Genomic DNA, 19,498 nt, shown 5'->3' with positions numbered 1-19,498 from the left:
GCTTTGGCTTAGTCAATAAAGCAGAAATAGATGTTTTTCTGGAACTCTCTTGCTTTTTCGATGATCCAGAGGATGTTGGCCATTTGATCTCTGGTTCCTCTGCCTTTTCTAAAACCAGCTTGAACATCTGAAAGTTCACGGTTCACGTATTGCTGAAGCCTGGCTTGGAGACTTTTGAACATTACTAGCGTGTGAGATGAGATACATATACATATATATATATATATATATATATATATATATGTATGTATAGAATACTGTAAAGGTTTGTGTGTAGCCAGACAGCAGAAGAAAATACAAGTTGCTAGAATCACTCTTTATTAATGTTGTTTCTTTAGAACTCTTATGCACAGATTTTACTCTGCATTTTTCAGGTAGTAAAAATAACAGTGATAACAGCTAAACTGTTTAATATGCTATAAGCTAGAGAAAGAAAATGCAACATTAGAAAATATATGCATAGCATCCTCATAGCTAGTAATGATTTCTGATTCAGCTATATTAGTAATTAACATTTGATCAAATATTGTTTAAGGACTGAAGTGTTCCTTATAAATATGAACCATCTGAAACATGTTCTATACTTCTCATTTCCTTACAAGTAATGTAAAGACTGTCTCCATCACATTAAACAGTGGGTTAAACTAGCTATATAATGCTTGATATATATAATTTAACATACTAGCTATATAATGCTTGATACACTGGACATTTGGAATTTTCCTCCCAAGCTTATCACTTTTGCCATATTTTGTTTAGGTCTGAAGTTGGTAATATGAGAGTCTGCAACTTTGGTCCAGGTTGCTCATTACACCTGGAAACTACTGATGAAAAGGAGTCGAGAATTTAAATGCTATCTACATCTTCAGAAAGTCATTGGATTACATTTTGTGTCATTGGATTAGATAGTGTGTGAGGGGTGTGGGTGAGGCATGGGTGTGTGTGTGCAAGGCATGGTAGGGAATTCTAGGTATGTTTGTGTGCTTACATCATCAGTAACAGAAGAAATTACAAAATTAAGATATTGCTAGGACTGCAATTATGTTGATAAAATTGGTGAATTCCTGGTGTCCTTTCATGATGTAAGGAAAAGTCTATCTTCCACTAGCATGCTCCCTAAGACAGTAATTAGTAAGAATGACCCTATCAGAAAAATTAGTCATACAACAAAGATGGCAAACGTCTTCCAAATGTGTCCACCTCGGAGGAACAGATGGACACGCTGACATTTCTGAGTGGGTTTTAGGAAACATCTCTTAGCAGGAATGAGAGCCGTGTGTTTAAGCCACTATCCTCTCATGCTCACTGCATGAACTTCATCGTCAGTGACAAAGACTGGAAATTTGTTTTCCTCTTAAATGCTGCTCTTTGGTAACTATTCTAAAATTTTTACTATGAATATGACTTTCTCTAAATCCTCCCCATATAAATATCTTTTCATTACCATGAACTTCCTTGGTCATCTATGCCTCTTGGGCAACATTTGTCTTTTCATTAACATAGCAAAGCAGAATCCTAAGAAGAACCTTAGTGAGCCCCCTCCAGTCCCCACCTGGACCCAACATTGGGTTCTTTTGACAGCCAGGAGGTCTAGAAGCTTCTTTGCTTCCCAGCAGAGTGTTGACCTTCCTCATATGCCCTCAATCAGGCCAAGGCCAAGTTCAGTGTGATGGGACCACCTGTCAGAGTAAAATGCTTAAAGTAAATGAGAAGGACTAAAGGCATAAAGCCACTTAAATGACAAATATCAAAGAGATGGCATTGCAAATGAGCCCAGGATGCAGGTAACCTTGGTGAGCAGCGACATGCCCGTACATCATGAATCCGGCACGTGCACAGAACACAGCTTCTCATCTGGCGCTCACCCAGCCATGAAGGAGGATGGTTCTCTCCACCTTCAGATAAAGAAGTCTGGCTCAGAAGCTAAGTGGCTCTGAGACTCAGAGGGGAGAAAATCCTTCCCAGTTAAATTATGACAGTCCGTATACCAAGAGGACAAGACTGCTCAGTCTGTATCTTCAAGTAGGCAAAGGGGCATTTTCCAGGAACAGGCTGTCAGCCATCCTCCTCTCCCCCAGTGCAAACATGTGTTTGTGAAGTAATATAAAGTATCTAGATTCATCTAGGCTAGTAGTGTACAATCACGAACTTCTCAACTCTGTCTACTCAGTAGACTGCTGCCAAGAACCATTAAAAAGCTAACTTATGGGGATTTCCCTCGTGGTCCAGTGACTTCGACTCTGCACTCCCAGTGCAGGGGACCAGGGTTCAATTCTTGGTCAGGGAACTAAATCACATATGCTGCAACTGAGAGTTCACATGCCACAACTAAAGATTCCTTGTGCTACAACCAAGACCCAGTGCAGCCAAATAAATAAATGTTTTTTTTTGTTTGTTTGTTTGTTTGTTTTTAAAAAGCTAACTTGTGGAGTCACATGGATCAAGGCAATGCCATGTCTCTGACCAGGATCGTAAGTTCTCAGACTTCACTGGTAGGTTGGCTGGAGTACAGTGGAAGCAGCTGTCAGATCTGCTGAGTGAAGGTGCCAAGGCAGCCATGAGGCCACTTCGTGGAAGGGCAGACGATGTAGGCTAATGTCACCATTGTGTTTGTCTCTGACCAAGGGTGCAGTTAGGCACCTGTCCAGTTTCTTCTGCCCCAGTTATTATTCCAAGTGATCTGTCTCCAGTTTCCTGGGATTCAGTTCCAGACGAGAAACCTCATGTCTACTGCATCACTGTTGTTTAGCCGCCCAGTTTGCGACCCCATGAACTGTAGCCCACCATGCTCCTCTGTTCACAGGATTTCCCAGGCAAGAGCACTGGACTGGGTTGCCTTCCTTCTCCAGGGGATCTTCCTGACCCAGGGATTGAACCCACAACTTCTGCACTGGCAGGCAGATTCTCTACCACTGAGCCACCAGAGAAACCCATTGCATCATTAGTTCTTACCAAAGGGATCATAATTCTTTACAGAATATTTCTGTTTTAAAACATCTTCCCTTTTTGGAGCCCAAGTAAAGCCTCAAGGTGTTTAACACAGGGAGTAACTCCAAGGCTCTTGGCCTAGTAGCTATTTAAAAGACAAACAAGCCCAAACACCTGCACAGAAGAGTTAACTTGACAGTTTTGTTCCTGTTTCTGGAACACCGTGACTTTTCTCAGAACACAAGTCCTTCCTTGTGTCATTCTAAATTTCTATGGATAAGAACTCATGAGCCTATTCTTCTGTATTTATTTCTCAATTCCCTAAGCAGTTTACTTGATCTAAAAACATAAAGGAATGTCAGTTCAGCTTCTTTGCCCAACCCAACATCTGGCCCCATTTGTTAGAACTGAATGACAAACACGGCCCATCTTCCTCTGCTTCCTGTGTTGGTGTTTCGTCTCTAGAGCAGATGTTATTACCTGTTAGTAGAGAGTCCACAGGAGTCTCTTTAGATAGATGTGGGGGGCTCTGTGTTAATGGGTACAGAATTTCCTACCCTACGAGAGTAAATTATTATGAAACCAGGTCTTTCTGAAATCAAACCTCTGGCCATACGTTCCATGGCAGGGCAGTGTGGAACTGCATGATCCTCTCTTGAGGTGGGTGTCTGCACAGCCCACACAGGAGGTGGCAGAGGCAGAGGGGAAGAACGTGACACTGAACTTCAAATGTGTGTTTTCATCCCCCACTCACCTGTGGCAATTCTTTCTCACCCTTGGCATGAAGAACAGGTGGGAACAGATGTGAGCATGGTCTACATTTCTGCTCACATTCACTGGGCCTCTTGTTTTCCAATCTTCCCTCCAGCAGCTAATAAAGAATCAGTTCAGTTCAGTTCAGTCGCTCAGTCCTGTCCGACTCTTTGCAGCCCCATGAATCACAGCATGCCAGGCCTCCCTGTCCATCACCAACTCCCGGAGTTCACTCAAACTCACGTCCATCGAGTTAGTGATGCCATCCTGCCATCTCATCTTCTGTCATCCTCTTCTCCTCCTGCCCCCAAGCCCTCCCAGCATCAGAGTCTTTTCCTCCTGCCCCCAATCCCTCCCAGCATCAGAGTCTTTTCCAGTGAGTCAACTCTTTCCATGAGGTGGCCAAAGTACTGGAGTTTCAGCTTCAGCATCATTCCCTCCAAAGAACACCCAGGGCTGATCTCCTTCAGAATGGACTGGTTGGATCTCCTTGCAGTCCAAGGGACTCTCAAGAGTCTTCTCCAACACCACAGAATATTAACACATATATATGAAATTTAGAAGGATGGTACCAATGAGCCTATGTGCAGGGCAGCAAAGGAGACACAGATGTAAAGAACAAACTTTTGAATTCAGTGGGAGAGGGAAAGGGTGGGATGATTTGAGAGAATAGCATTGAAACATATACATTACCATATGTAAAATAGATAGTGAGAGTTCGATGTATGATGCAAGACACCCAAAGCCGGTGCTCTGTGACAACTGGGAGGGATAGGGTGGAAAGGGAAGTAGGATGGCGATTCAGGAGGGAGGGGACACATGTATACCTATGGCCAATTCATGTTGATGTATCACATAAAACCATCACACTATCATAATTATTCTCCAGTTAAGATAAAACATTAAATAACATAATCAAATGAGGTAAACCACTTACATATAGAGAAGATGGACAAGAACCAGTTGTGATCACAAAGCCTCTCTATTGTCATCATTTTTCAGAGTACAAACTAGAGAAAAGGCCAAGGCTGACATTTTCCTCATGACTAAGTTGTGAGTGTAAGACTCCTGATGTCCATCACTGCTGATTTAGAGAAAGTGGAAAACTCTCCTGAGATTGCACGCTAATGTCTGTTACATACCAACTGTTCTGCACTTCCAACTGGAAGCAAAAGTGATATGATGGAGGCCCTTGGTCCATCTCATGCAAATAACTAATTGTTAGAGAATAGAATTTGCGGGACCTCCCTGGTGGTCCAGCAGCTAAGAAATGCCAAATGCAGGGGGCCCGGGTTCAACCCCTGGTCAGGGAACTAGATCCCACATGTCTCAACCAAGAGTTCCCATGCCACAACTAAAGATCCTGCAGGCCTCAACTAAATCCCAGCACAGCCAAATAAATAATTTTTTTAAAAAAAGAAATAGAACTTGAGACTTCCCCCCCAGTTCAGTGTAATATATGTTGGTACATCCCAGAATGAACAGAAAACTGGGCTCACTGGTACAGCTTCAGTGATGTGGGGTCATGCCCCAGCCTTGGGGGGCTAGGACAGAAGCCAACTGGAAGCAGTCAAGCTCATACAGTGAGGTGGCTTCCATGCTGGTGGTCTGCACAAGTCAGGAGCAGGGGTCGTAAAGGAAGGTCTTCTCAGCAGTTTTAAACCACAACTGTAAGTTTCTATAGTGGAGAAAAGAGAGAAGATAACTCTAAGAAAACGTAATGTGAATGTGCAAAATCCATTTCAGGCCAATGCATTGCTTATCAGAACTCAGAGCATTTTCCTCATCTTTGTGTCTCTACATATGTAGTTCCCATGGGCATTTTTGGAACTTTTTGCATGTTCTGAATTTTTAAATTCTGAAATATTTTGCAAATTCACGTTAATCTGTATATATAATGTGAATATAAATACATATATATATAAAGTATATGTTTAGGGTAAGCTCTTTTTTCATGCTATCAAAGAACAAATACAAGTTTGTCAGAATAAAATGTGATGACTGTTCACAGACAGCATCTCTCACACCCAACAGGAAGTGGTGTTGGCTTTTAAGATTGTCAAGCTTGTTCTCATTCTCCCACTTTCCCAAACACATTAGAAAATTAACATGTAATGCTTACCATTACCACACTGATGATTCTACTCAGGATATTTTTAAAGCAGTGGGGTAATTTTATTGTGGATTCAACACACTGGTTTTCTTTCTTCTTTTGTATTTGTTTGAAATTTTCAGTAGTAAATATTTTTTTAAAAGGTTATCAGAAAGGACTCCCATGGTGGTCCAGTGATTAAGACCCCATGCTTCCACTGGACGAGATGCAAGTTTGATCCCTGGTTGGGTAACTGAGATCCTGCATGCTACACAGCTCAGCCAAAAATAAAAAATACATAAATAAATAATTTTTACTTAAAAAAAAAGGTATCAGGAAAACTTACAAGCATATACACTCTGGAACTTGACACGCATTCTGTCCTTGGAGACATGTCTCTTGAATATTGTAAAGCACATAGAGGCACTGACCAGAAAGGGTATTTGTAGATTTTCAACATAGCACATCCTTTCTATACCTCAGTTTCATCTCCCTCCTCAAAACTGCAGGGCAGTGAGATGATTTCAGGCTTCCCAGCTGGCACTAGTGGTAAAGAATCTGCTTGCCAATGCCACAGGAGACATAGGTTTGATCCCTGGGTTGGGAAGATCCCCTGGAGGAGGAAACAGTAACCCACTCCAAGAATCTTGCCTGGAGAATCCCATGGACAGAGAAGCCTGGCGGGATACGGTCTATGGGGTCACAAAGAGATGGACATGATTAAAGCAACTTAGCACTCACAGGATGCCTTCAATGAGGATGAAAATTGCAATGACTCCTCAAAGTGAACCCTTAAGAATAAGGGTTAACTTGGGGCCTTAAGTGATAAGCAGAGAAAGGCTACCCCATCCAGTATTCTGGCCAGGAGAATTTCATGGGCTATATAGTCCATGGAGTCACAAAGAGTCGGACACAACTGAGTGACTTTCACTTTCCCTTTCACTTCTAATTGATAAGCCACTAAGGCCGTTGTTTCCTGTGTGTGCTTGCACAGATACTGTGGTTTGCGGAAGAGCAGACAGGATCAGTCATCACTCCGGTCTCTTATCCTCCTGTTTCCTTTCTAGGTATTTCCACACGATATACCTAGGTATTCGAAGTCGGCAGAGCGGGGAGAACGACCGGTGGAGGTTCTACTGGAAGATGGTGTATGAGTACGCAGACGTGAGCATGCTGCACCTACTGGCCACCTTCTTGGAGAGCGCCCCACAGCTGGTGCTGCAGCTCTGCATTATCGTACAGACACACAGCCTGCAGGCCCTGCAAGGTAAGGGCTCCAGTTCGCTCCCTGCACCTGGGGAAGGACTGTCTGGCTCCTTTGCACAACCCAAAGACCGTTCCAATAGCCTTTGTTGATGCCGGTCATGGTGCTCCTGCTTAATGTCGGCTGCTTGACACCTGCATTTGTGAACAAGGCTTGTTTTCTTCCTCGCCTTCATTTATCGTGGGTAATTTACGGAAAGACAATTCTGTTTTGCTCTCGAGCTGCCCTCTGAGTAGGAAAAAAAATCCTTATGATTTTACACTTGGTCAATATGAGAACAGAATCAGCTGAAGTTTTCTGGTTTGTATGATAATTTCCAAACATTTCAAGAAAGACTTAGAGTCTTCTCTCTCTTGAATGTTTTATGCATATGAGATATTATGTACATTATATATGTAAATTTTTATATTTATTTGAATATGAGGGTAATCTCTACCATTTCCTTTTGACATTAAGAGACAAAGGGAGAGAGAGATTAAAAAGAAATGATAGAGATTACCTTAATATATTTAAAAACAAGGTCACATGGGAAAATGTCAATATTAAACAATGTATTGTTTGTGTAGTACAAAGTTTTATGAAACAAATATTACCATCAGATTAATATTTTTGTGTTTTACTATCTTGTTGGATCACCTTGTCAGTAAGATGATTCAATTAATAACAGATCTGCCCTGCCATTTCCTTAGGGCCTGCTGCTCCAATCTTTTCAGAAGCAAGAAGATTAGACAGGCCAGTGGGTAGACAGGTGAATATATGTGGAGGATGATGGATACATAGCCATGTTCTAAATAGTTTCCTGGTAATATGTCCATCCTGTAATTGATAGATATTAAATAGATAACATTCTGTGATGTGTGCATCTTGTTTCAACCTCAGCAGAGCCTGGCTGTGACTTTCTCTGTGTACTAGGCCATCTTCTAATCTGAGACTTGATTGGGGAATCCCTACAATGTCCTTATAACTCTTTATTGCAAGGAGCACACTAACCTAGTAACTGCGGGGAGGGGTGGGAGACATATGACAGGAAAAGACAAGTGGAGAGGGTGCTGGTAGCCAGTGACCCGTGGACTTATGAGTTCTTGGCCCAACCCTAGCTCTACACAAGAATAGCTGCAGTGCACGAAGTCTGAGAAGAGAGTCAAAGAGAACCACGGGGTGTGAGCGTCACAGGCCAGAAAGCAAATTGGAAGAGAAGACGGGTGTTAGCACAGAAACAGAAGAGATAAGCTTGGAGAACGCGAGACATATGAATTGTCTGTGGAGGAGCACGTTTAGAGATGAAAGACCATGAGCTGCACAGGGAGGCTCTGGCTTTGCTTGTCTCACTTCCTTGCTGTGACATCTGGTGCAAGTCACTTAAGCTCTCTGGGTCCCCATTTCTCAAATGTAAAGGGCACAAACTAGAAGAGATGGCCTACAAACTCCTTGACGGCATGGCTGTACTGTTGCATCCTTACAGGGTCAGGCACAGGCATCAAGAGGGGGTCTGTACCTGAGGACACAAATGCAGAGGCAATATGAAGCTGAGCCTCTGTCAGGTTGCTCTTCTCCAGAACAACTCACGAGCCCCTCTTGGTATATAGTTGCACACCTGAAAACTCTCTAAAAGAGAAAACCCCAAGCACAAGCGGAGGGGGGCTTGCAAGCCACTGTCCAGTAGCCCAAGATTACTAGGCATCTCCATTAGTTTCCTGAAAGATTTGAAAAATCACAGAAAACTTTTCACCCTAAAAATGATAGAGATGGAGGAGGGAAGGGAAGATGGGTTATAAGATATGAGTTCATCTTTTCCATCTGAGTTTGATGTAAAGTTTTAGAGAAAAAAAAAAAAAACAGAGAAAAGGCAATCCGCTGGCTTCATCAGATTGTTCATCCTTAATATAGGAATCAAACCACGTGTTTCTTGGAGTTGTGGCTCTTCCCTAATGCTGTTCCCAGCTTAGCTGCTAAGCTCACTATTGCATCAGGTCTACTACAGACTTTGGGATTGGGACCTCATCTTTGGCCAAGGCAAGGCTTGCTATGAAAATCAGAGAAACATAGGGGAAACATGCTCTGTGTCTCCCCCAAGAGGGTCTAGAGACAATTGGATCCAAAGATCACTAGGATCAACCAAGTTGTTGAGCACAGATGAGAGATAAGACCACTGAGCTGCTCAGCCACTTGTATGGTAGCTATCTTCTAAGCAGGGAAGTGGGCAGAAAGTTGTGCTTAAAAACAACAACAACAACAACAACAACAGAGTAAATTGTTGTTTAGTCAAGAAGTTGTGTCAGTCTTTTGCAACCCTGGAATTTTCTAGGCAAGAATACTGGAGTGGCTTGCCATTTTCTTCTCTGAAGGATCTTCCTGAGCCAGGGAACAAACCATATCTCATGTCTTCTGCATCAGCAAGTGGGTTCTTAACCTCTAGGACCACCTGGGAAGCCCAGAAGCTAAGAGGTTTCCCTTAAACAGACACTGTCCCCAGCCAACCAGGATGAGAGACAACTTGGGTGTGACAACTGCCCCCTTTGTCACATCCTGATGAGGACTTTCTAGACCCAAATCCCTGGATTTCCAGTTGCTCCACTTTACAGTGCTTCCCAGGTAGCTCTGATGGTAAAGAATCTGCCTCGATATAAAGTAGGTAGGACAGCGGGCTGCCTCCCCAAGGTCAGGTTAGACAAGGAACCCATCCGCCCCCAGGCCCAAGTCCTTTGTGCTGGGTCCCCATCTCTGTGCCCGGCTCCACCCCTGGATTTCCTCTGGGGAGGGGAAGCTCCAGTGACAGTACCAGCCTCGAGGGGGACTGTGCTCGTCCCTTCAGATCTGTCTACTTTTCCATTGTTATTCTCATTCATTCATTAACACATTTTTAAAATGTCTATTGAGTGCATGCTGGTGTGTGAAGTGCTGTAAAATTTGTCCTAAAACTTTACTTTTTATTAAAAGTTTGTAATGTGACGTTGTAAAGAATGTGACAAAACATATTTAGAAATGCCTAATTTATCTGGGTATTTTCCAGAATGAGCTGTTCCACCTTCTAGGTGGGATGATATGAAACTAGGGGAATCCCACAGTGCATCTGGTTCCCCTTCCCCAGAGAGGGGGCCACGCAGCCCCTACTTGAGCCAATTGTTCATTAGGGAACAGATCTCACTGTGTCACAGACTCTATGTGGAAGGCAAGTCGTGGGCGTCCAGCCCACCACCACCTGACACATGGGTCTCTGACCTATTCTGTCTCCATTCACCTTGCAACTTGAGGGTCCACCATCCCACCGGAAGGCTGCTCATCACCCCAAGACCAATGTAGCAAAAGCTGTCTTCCCCAGCGCTGGGCAGGCTGTTCCCCATCCCCTCTGCAGAGTGTTCTTCCCAATGCCCTTAATGCACTCAGTGTTCATGCCAAACAGGTGAGCTCCAGTCCATGGGCACAGTTGTCTCCTGAAGTTGAGCTGAACACTTAACAAGAGTTAAGTCTGGGTTTCTGAAGCTGTTTATTTTAAGGTCCTTGTTCTTGTAGCCATTTAGTTCAATTAGGACTTAGGAAATGCAAGTGTTAAGTTTGTTTCTATGAAATCTATGCTCATAACTTTGGGAAGAGTGGAGCAGACCAGAGAGGACAGTGCATTTACAAGTTTGTAGCATCAGGACCCCTCTCCTAGTGTCTGGTCTGAGGATGCTGCGGGCCGGGAAGTCTGCACCTGCCGCCCAGCTCTCCTATATCTTGCTGTGGGCACCGGCCCGCTGGCTCTTCCTGCACAACACCTGCCAAGAGCTTGTGAACTTACTTTAATGCCCACACCACTCAGGGGTTTGCTGTTGTCTCTCTGATCCTTAACCGGTGTGTGTTTTGCTTTTTTGTTAGTCACAACCTAAAAGTTGAGAGTTATGTTTAATTGGTGGTAGTTTTTAGGACTTCAAGCCCAGGAGGCAGCATCGAAAGTGACCCTAGGAGAGTGCTCCAGGGAGGTGAGGAGAGCAGCCAGGTTATATAGAAGTTTTGCAACAAAGGGCAGGTAATCTGAACATCAAAAGATTCTTGTGAATTAAAGAAAGCCAGATACCCCAAGTTGAAGACTTTAGTGCTTTTCTATGCAAGGGAAGATGCAAGAGTCTGGGCTCACTGAAATCATTCCTTTCATATGCAGCTCAGCTCTCTGGGGCCAGTGTCTTGTGCTTTCTCAATCTGAGCTCTCTAGGGGCTCACTGAAGGGAGTGGCTACGGTCTGATGGCTGTCAGATCACAGGTATTCTTCTCTTTCCTGAGTTCCCTTAAGGCTCACCAGGCCACAAAGGAGGGTTGCAGTCGCTGATGGCTGTGACATCCTTGTTTATCGATAAGGCAGGAAATACTCCATTTCTCATTAGGTATGTCAAAAAGCGGGGATTTAAATCAGGGAATCTACACAGGAAGCTGAGAGGGCAAAAAGAGGATGCTCAAACGAGTCAGAGATTCTTAATTAAAGGAAGCAGCTCTCAGCACTGGGGTGAGACGCATGAGAAGGAGGAGCACAGTCTCTGTGGAGGGGCCCAGCCTGGCGAGTGCTGGGTGACCAGACAGGCCAGCCTACCTACTGCAGAGATGCCCAGGGAAGGGCACCAGGCAAGGATGGAGCCAGGCTCATAGGAATATTCTTACTTCTGAGGGCCTGTCCCAGCAGCTGCTCCCCCTGCCACGGTGGAGCTGTGCCCCCTGGCATGCCAAGGGCTGGAGACCAGACAGGTCCGAGGATGAGAGTAGGCTGATCTGAGCTGGAAGCCAGAAAAATGTCTTCTTACCTGCCCCCCTCCCCCCCGACCTTCCAAGCTCCTGCCAGGGTCCCTTCTTGGCCAAGCCTAGCACGAAGCTGGTGTCAAGGGTCTGGGGACTCCCACCTGCCGGGCCCCCACTCAGCTGGGCTCCTTTTGCCTGACTCCACCTAAGAGATTCGCTCATCAAGCTAGTTAAACCTATTCGTGAGTGAAAACTGGAAAGACTGTCGTAAGAGACAAATGCACGCACTTTAGACCTTGGCAATGGCGTTGCGTTAAACATATCCACGTAGCCGAATCAGGGAGGTGACACATCTTTCCTGAGATGTCCAACCAGAGCTCAGTGGTCACTCAGCGCTGTCCGTCATCAGGCATGATTTCTCCTTGAAACTCGCCTTCCTGCTCCAAAACAGATTGCTTCCTTCCTTCTTCTGTGTTCTCACACTTCCAATTGTCTACCACCATCACTCCAAACTGCTGGTCTCACTTCCTATTTCAGTGAGAAAAGAGAAGCAATTAATTAAGTTAGAGCTGCTGTATTTTCCCACTGCTAAGTCCACCTGCTTCTGTACCTGTCACCTGGCTTCCCTTTACACATTTCTTCCTGGCTGCACGGACCCAGTGCACACAGGGGGCCCACTGTAAACCACCGGTGGGTACTTGTTGAATCAAAGGAAGAATGATTATCTGCTGGGTGACAAAGCCCTTTGCTAGGTGTGCTTGACCCAAAATCGAATGGCACAGTCCTACTCTCAGAGAATTCAACCTAAGAAAAAGAAAAACCAAAAAATTGTTATGGCTCAGCAAGCTGTGTTCTGTCGGTGGGCATAAGGTCACACAGAATGACCTCTTATAGAAAAGGATACAGAGCAAGTAGAAAAGCTGCACTGTCTATGACGTCAGGGCACATTGGAAGGATCAGGGAAGCTTCCATGAAAAGAGAGACCTTTGAGCTGGGTCACAAACGTGTGGAGTATTTTGTCACATTCAATAAAAAAAAGATAGTAACATGAACAAAACCAGAAGAGAGAGGTCAGGGGGTTTGTCTGCACCTGTCTGTTCAGCCATGCTGGCAGATAACATCTCCTCAAAGCAATGAGATTGCTGGTGTTACTTACAGCACATAATAGATTTATTCCTGCTATTTGAAAGATATTTCTAGTAGCAGGGTATATCCTGCATATATACTTTACAAAAATACACCGATTTTTCTGTCCATATTACTTTTCAGCCTATGTTTTTACGTTGTTCATTACTTGGGGTTAGCAATAAATTAACCATTTAAGTAGTAAATTGCCAATCTGCTTAATTGCTACATATATGGAGTTGAGTTTTCAAGTTTTTTTAATTTTTTAAATTTATTTTTAGCTGCACTGGGTCCTTGTTGCTTTGTGGGCTTTTCTCTAGTTGTGGCAAGCGGGGGCTACTCTCTGGTGTCCATGCAGTGGCTTCTCCTCATTGCAGTGGCTTCCCCTCATTGCAGTGGCTTCTCCTCATTGCAGTGGCTTCTCCTCATTGCAGTGGCTTCTCCTCATTACAGTGGCTTCTCCTCGTTGCAGTGGCTTCTCCTCGTTGCAGTGTCTTCCCCTCATTGCAGTGGCTTCCCCTCATTGCAGTGGCTTCTCCTCATTGCAGTGGCTTCTCTTCTTGTGGAGCATGGGCTCTAGGCACACCGGCTTCAGTAACTGGCATGCGGGCTTAGTTGCTCCATGGCATGTGGGATCTTCCCAGACCAGGGATCAAACCCTGCATTGGCAGGCGGCTTCTTAACCCCTGGACCACCAGGGGCTCCTTTGAAGACCTATTATCATCAATAACTCTGTAAGGAGAGGCTCACACACCCGACAGGCTTGTTGGCCACACTGCTCCACTGTGTTGAAAAGTATTGGCAGAATAAACGATGGATGCCATGGGATAATGATATTATTGATCCCTGTATTTCACATTCAATCACCTCTGAGTCATGGTACCATTCCAAGTTAGAAGAACAGGGAGAAGCTGCATTTGCTGATCACTGATTCAAGTGCTTGAAATCAACTCTGTGTGGTAGCAGCCCCCAGCACAGCTGTGAACAGTTTTGAATTTGAATCATTTTGAACATAATATGAAATAAGGGCCTGACTATTTTTAGGTTCTACTTAATTATCTCCAATAATCAAGCACAAATCTTGGTATTTTTCCACTCAGTATTCCTCTTCTCTCTCTCTCCTCCTCAGTGAGCTGGGAGTGAGCGTGCATGCGTGTCCAGGGTGTGGTGACAGACTGGGTGCTGTGGGGGTGGGGTGACAGATCAAACAATTGCACACACATGGCCCGCAAGACCAGAGACCTGGTGGGAAGTTGTGGGGCAGTTGGTGCAATAAAGAAGCAAACAGAAATAAGGGTTGTCTACAGTGAATAGGGGTCCCCAAACAGCCACTGTTCCTTTGTCTTTCTTGTGGATTCCTGGTTTACCAACCTCCAGCTTTTGAAGTGCGGTGCTGGAGAAGACTCAAGAGTCAAACCAGTCAATCCTAAAGGAAATCAACCCTGAATATTCATTGGAAGGGCTGATGCTGAAGCTGAAGCTCCAATACTTTGGCCACCTGATGCAAAGAGCCAACTCATTGGAAAAGACCCTGATGCTGGGAAAGATTGAGGGCAGGAGGAGAAGGGGACAACAGAAGATGAGGTGGTTGGATGGCATTACCAACTCAATGGACATGAGTTTGAACAAACTCAGGGAGATAGTGAAGGACAGGGAAGCCTGGCATGTTGCAGTCCATGGGGTCACAAAGAATCAGACACAAATGAGTGATTGAACAACAACAACTTCCACTCTCCCCTAATATTTCAGTAATGTTTCAGCCCTTCATACCTTCATGGCATAAACTCACGGAAAAGCAGAGACATTACTTTGCCAACAAAGGTCCGTCTAGTCAAGGCTATGGTTTTTCCAGTGGTCATGTATGGATGTGAGAGTTGGACTGTGAAGAAAGCTGAGCGCCAAAGAATTGATGCTTTTGAACTGTGGTGTTGGAGAAGACTCTTGAGAGTCCCTTGAACTGCAAGGAGATCCAACCAGTCCATTCTGAAGGAGATCAGCCCTGGGATTTCTTTGGAAGGAATGATGCTAAAGCTGAAACTCCAGTACTTTGGCCGTCTCATGCGAAGAGTTGACTCATTGGAAAAGACTGATGCTGGGAGGGATTGGGGGCAGGAGGAGAAGGGGACGACAGAGGATGAGATGGCTGGATGACATCACCGACTCAATGGACATGAGTCTGAGTGAACTCCGGGAGTTGGTGATGGACAGGGAGGCCTGGTGTGCTGCAATTCATGGGGTCGCAAAGAGTCGGACACGACTGAGCGACTGAACTGAAGAGATGTGAGTCTCAGTTTTATTCAAGGACCTTATTGATGGTGATAACTAAGGACAGGGCCTCTCAGCAACTCTGAGGAAACTGTTCCAAAGGGGTAAAGGAGGAACTAGTTTGGATATGATTTCTGACTGGGAATGCATGCAATCCAGCATGCATGCATGCTTGCTAAGTCTCTTCAATCGTGTCTGACTCTTTATGACCCCATGGACTATAGCCGTCCAGGCTCCTCTTTCCATGGAGATTCTCCAGGCAAGAATATTGGAGTGGGTTGCCATGCCTCCTTCAGGGGATCTTCATGGCCCAGGTGTTGAACCCATGTCTCTTATGGGTCCTGCCTTGGCTGCTGTTGTTGCTGCTAAGTCGCTTCAGTCGTGTCCAACTCTGTGCGACCCCATAGATGGCAGCCCACCAGGCTCCCCCATCCCTGGGATTCTCCAGGCAAGAACACTGAAGTGGGTTGCCATTTCCTTCTCCAATTCATGAAAGTGAAAAGTGAAAGTGAAGTCGCTCTGTCGTGTCTGACTTCACGACCCCACGGACTGCAGCCCACCAGGCCCCTCCATCCATGGGGTTTTCCAGGCAAGAGTACTGGAGTGGGGTGCCATCGCTTTCTCCGCCTGCATTGGCAGGTGAGCTCTTTACCACTAGCCTCACCTGGGAAGTGTGCAATCCAGCATACATCCTGCTAAAAGGTTGCTGCTGCTCCCAAAGAACAGGTACCTTAAGTTAATGATTTTAGTGCTTTTCTATATATGGAAAATGCAAGAATCAGGGTTCATTAAAATTCTTCCTGGGACTTCCCTAGTGTTTCGGTGGTTAAAACATTGCCTTCCCCAATACAGGGGATGTAGGTTCGATTTCTATTCAGAGAGCTAAGATGCCACATGCCTTGGGGCCAAAAAACCAAAACCAAAAGTGGAAACAATTTTGTAACAAATTCAGTAAAGACTTTTAACAAATTGTCTACATTTAAAAAAACCTAAAATAAAAAATAAAATTATTCCTGAGATATACATCTACCTTTCTGTGGGGCCTGATTTTCCAAAGCACAGAGTGCTTCATCCTGACTTTATCCTGAATCCTTCTAGTGTCCATTGTTCATCACTCTTAGAGACTGATGACTTAACCTTTGCAGAACTGGGTGGGGAGCAACCCTCTTTGGGTTTGTTTGGTTTTTTTGCTGTTTGTTTACAAAGGAAATAGCAGCCCACTCATCTAACTTTTATGCCACACTCAGTGCAGGTATTTACTTTGAATATCAACATACTGTAATTGTTATTTCTAAAAACTAAAAAATAGCTACCCCAAATGCTCTCTGAGCAGGGTTGAAGTGAGGTCAACTTCATAAAAAATTCAAAAGTGGCTTACTTTGGTATTTTCCCAATTTTTTTCTAGGAAGCCACAGACAGAGTGGCATGCTCAGGGTTTTCTTTCCCAATTCGGGTTGGGGGTGTGGATTAAGGGAAGCACCCAAAACCATAAATTGCTTTCATCATGAAACCCATTCTCAATGACAAACTTTTGCCGCCACAAAACGTGCATTTGAGTCTAGAAATATTTTAGAAAGTTAGACTGAGTTTTAAAGCATTCCTTAGTCATGGAAGCTAATATTTTCTTGATGACTCAGCAGGAGTAAAGACATGGGATCGTTTCCTGTTGACTGATTTAAGAAAGGCCTTTTTTCCACTGAACCACTCAGGCATGCATGGGAGCCCATATGTATGCAATCAATCAGTAGAGATGAGATCCCATCTCAGTGAGCCAGATGCAAGCAGGAGGAAAAAGGAGCAACGTTCAATTGGTCTGTAAATGCTCCTTAGCATAAAAGCACGTGGAGATTCAGTCCCAAGGCGCACAATGAGCTTCTGATTGCAGGAGGACAGGCCTGCTGAGAGCTGCCTCAGAAGGGTTTGTCAGCACTTCCATTGTGATTCTTCATTTCCGCAGCTTTCCACTCAGCTGAAGAAAAAGTCCAAGAGTCTGTGAGACTAAGGAGTCTCCAAACCTCCAAAACTTTTAAAACATTCACAGTATCATCACTTCACACACTTGGGTGTGAAGTTCTCCAGTGTAGGGTTGAAATGTAGGGTTTTCCAGTGTGTAGGTTCCTGTGAGGGCTTCACTTTGTCAACAAAGGTCTGTATAGTCAAAGCTATGGTTTTTCCAGTAGCCATGTTTGATGTGAGAGTTGAACCACAAAGAAGGTTGAGTGCTGAAGAGTTAATGCTTTTTAATTGTGGTGCTGGAGAAGACTCGTGAGCCTCTCTTGGGCAGCAAGATCAAACCAGTTAATCCTAAAGGAAACCAACCCTGAATATTCATTGGAAGGACTGTTGCTGAAGATGAAACTCTAATACTTTGGCCACCTGATGTGAAGAGCTGACTTATTGGAAAAAGGCCCTGATGCTGGAAAAGATTGAGGGTAGATGAAGGAGGCAGCAGAGGATAAGATGGTTGGATGGCATCATCAACTCAATGGCATGAATTGGAGCAAACTCCAGGAGATAGTGGAGGACAGAGAAGCCTGGCATGTTGCAGTCCATGGGGTCGCAAAGAGTTGGACATGACTTAGGGACTGAACAACGACAACAAACCAACCTTACCACCAAGACTATACTACTAATCCAGGGAATTGGAAATGCTACATCACTGCTTCTTCCAGGAAGGAAAGAAGGATGAAAAATTCAACACACTGAAATATCAGAGGCCAAAGAAAAGCACCAGAGCTCCATAAATTCTGCATACCCCAGTGGTGCCCCAATTCTCCACTTACTTGATGCTTGTCAGGATATCTAACGCTCTCCTATACATCGAGGGCACGGGGTGGGGAATAAAGTGAGACAGTAATCTGGTTTTATCAGACCCCAGAAGGTACTTCTGGAAATACTAATTGGATTTTTCTTCAGCTCTTTTTAATTTAGTGAGTTCTAGGAGAAGATCACACCTCTCCTAACACTTATAAAGAGAATTTGTGAGCAAGATTTTGCACGAGTAATACCTACTTGACGCTTGAGGCAACACGTTGCCATGGTACCAATCAGATTTCATCTTCATTGGGGGAATAGAAATTAAAACTGACAACATTTGAGTGTCACTGTTTTTCGTTGGTCCCAGTAAGCAGTGTGAGTGCTCGAAAGGAGAAGAGGTCTAGTTTTGTTGTTGTTTTCTGGTTTTGAAACAATAGTACATTAAAATGAATAGGACACAAATAGTCTAATGAGTTTAGAGAAACAAAGAATCCCCCAAAGGAGCTCATTATTCTTATAAATTTGTGTTATCAAAGGGTGCTGAAATGCCGAAAAGCAAGTTCTTAATGGTCAGAAGCAGCGGTGTCATGTCCCAGCCAGAGAGACTGAGCTGGAGACAAATGGGGTTCAAAGGCAGGATTGATCTGCAAGCATAATTGGCTATTTTTATGGCTTTAAAATTCTGATCTTATATGAGAACTGTAAAATATCCATTGTGCTTCGGGAAACATCTGTGCATTTGGCTCTATAATAAAACAAATATTGCAAATCAAGAGAGGTTGCCTGCTATGGAGAAAAACAAGAGAATGATTAACTTGAAATTCAGGAAAGTGGTTGCCCATGGGAATGAAGTGGAGGGAGAAAGGGGTTTCAAAGACATTGGTTACATTCCATTTCTTCTTTTTTAAAATTTTATTTATTTATTTTACTTATTTTTATTTTGGGCTGTGTTGGTTCCTCATTGTTGCACAGGCACAGCGAGCAGGGGCCACTCTCTAGTTGGGGTGTACAGACTGTTGCTGGGAGAAGTCACTTCTGACTCTATACTGGAACTGTTTCTTTGACTGGCTTTCTGTTCCTTTTGTTATTATGCACACAGTACATGCTCAGTCACTTTAGTCGTGTCCGACTCTGTGACCCCATGGACTGCAGCCCACTAGGCTTCCCTGTCCTTCACTATCTCCCAGAGTTTGCTCAAACCCGTGTTCATTGAGTCAGTGATGCCATCCAAACATCTCATTTTCTGCTGCCTCCTCCTTTTGCCGTCAATCCTTCCCAGTATCAGAATCTTTTCCAGTGAGTCAGCTCCTTGCATCAGGTGGCCAAGGTATTGGAGCTTCAGCTTCAGCATCAGTCCTTCCAATGAAAATATTCAGGGTTGATTTCCTTTAGATTTGACTGGTTTGATCTCCTTAGTGTCCAAGGGACTCTCAAGAGTCTTCTCCAGCACCACAGTGCTGGCTGCTGGTTCCCACTTAATTTCTCAGAGCACAGACAGGAGGTATGACTATTGCAGTGCAAATTTCCCAGGCATTTCTATTCACTTGCCCACATTTAGATCCTAATATCAGAGAAGCATGGATAAATTTGGGCTGCTGTCTTTCACTCCT

The 19,498-nt window shown here is 44.3% G+C and overlaps 1 protein-coding gene across 1 annotated transcript in view; it reads left to right on the top strand.

The window, feature by feature from the left end:
- The window catches only part of XKR4 (XK related 4), a 311,634-nt gene that overhangs the window by 190,517 nt on the left and 101,619 nt on the right, over positions 1-19,498 (top strand). Inside the window, exon 2 of the mRNA XM_005889173.2 lies at positions 6,841-7,040. Coding sequence (XP_005889235.2) covers positions 6,841-7,040 — 200 coding nt within the window. The remainder of the gene's footprint in view (positions 1-6,840; positions 7,041-19,498) is intronic.

The sequence above is a fragment of the Bos mutus genome, chromosome 14 (genome assembly GCF_027580195.1).
Source record: "Bos mutus isolate GX-2022 chromosome 14, NWIPB_WYAK_1.1, whole genome shotgun sequence".
In the NCBI taxonomy this organism is placed as follows: Eukaryota; Metazoa; Chordata; class Mammalia; order Artiodactyla; family Bovidae; genus Bos; species Bos mutus.
The sequence above is the reverse complement of the archived record's forward strand: the minus strand, read 5'-3'. Positions and strand labels throughout refer to the sequence as shown.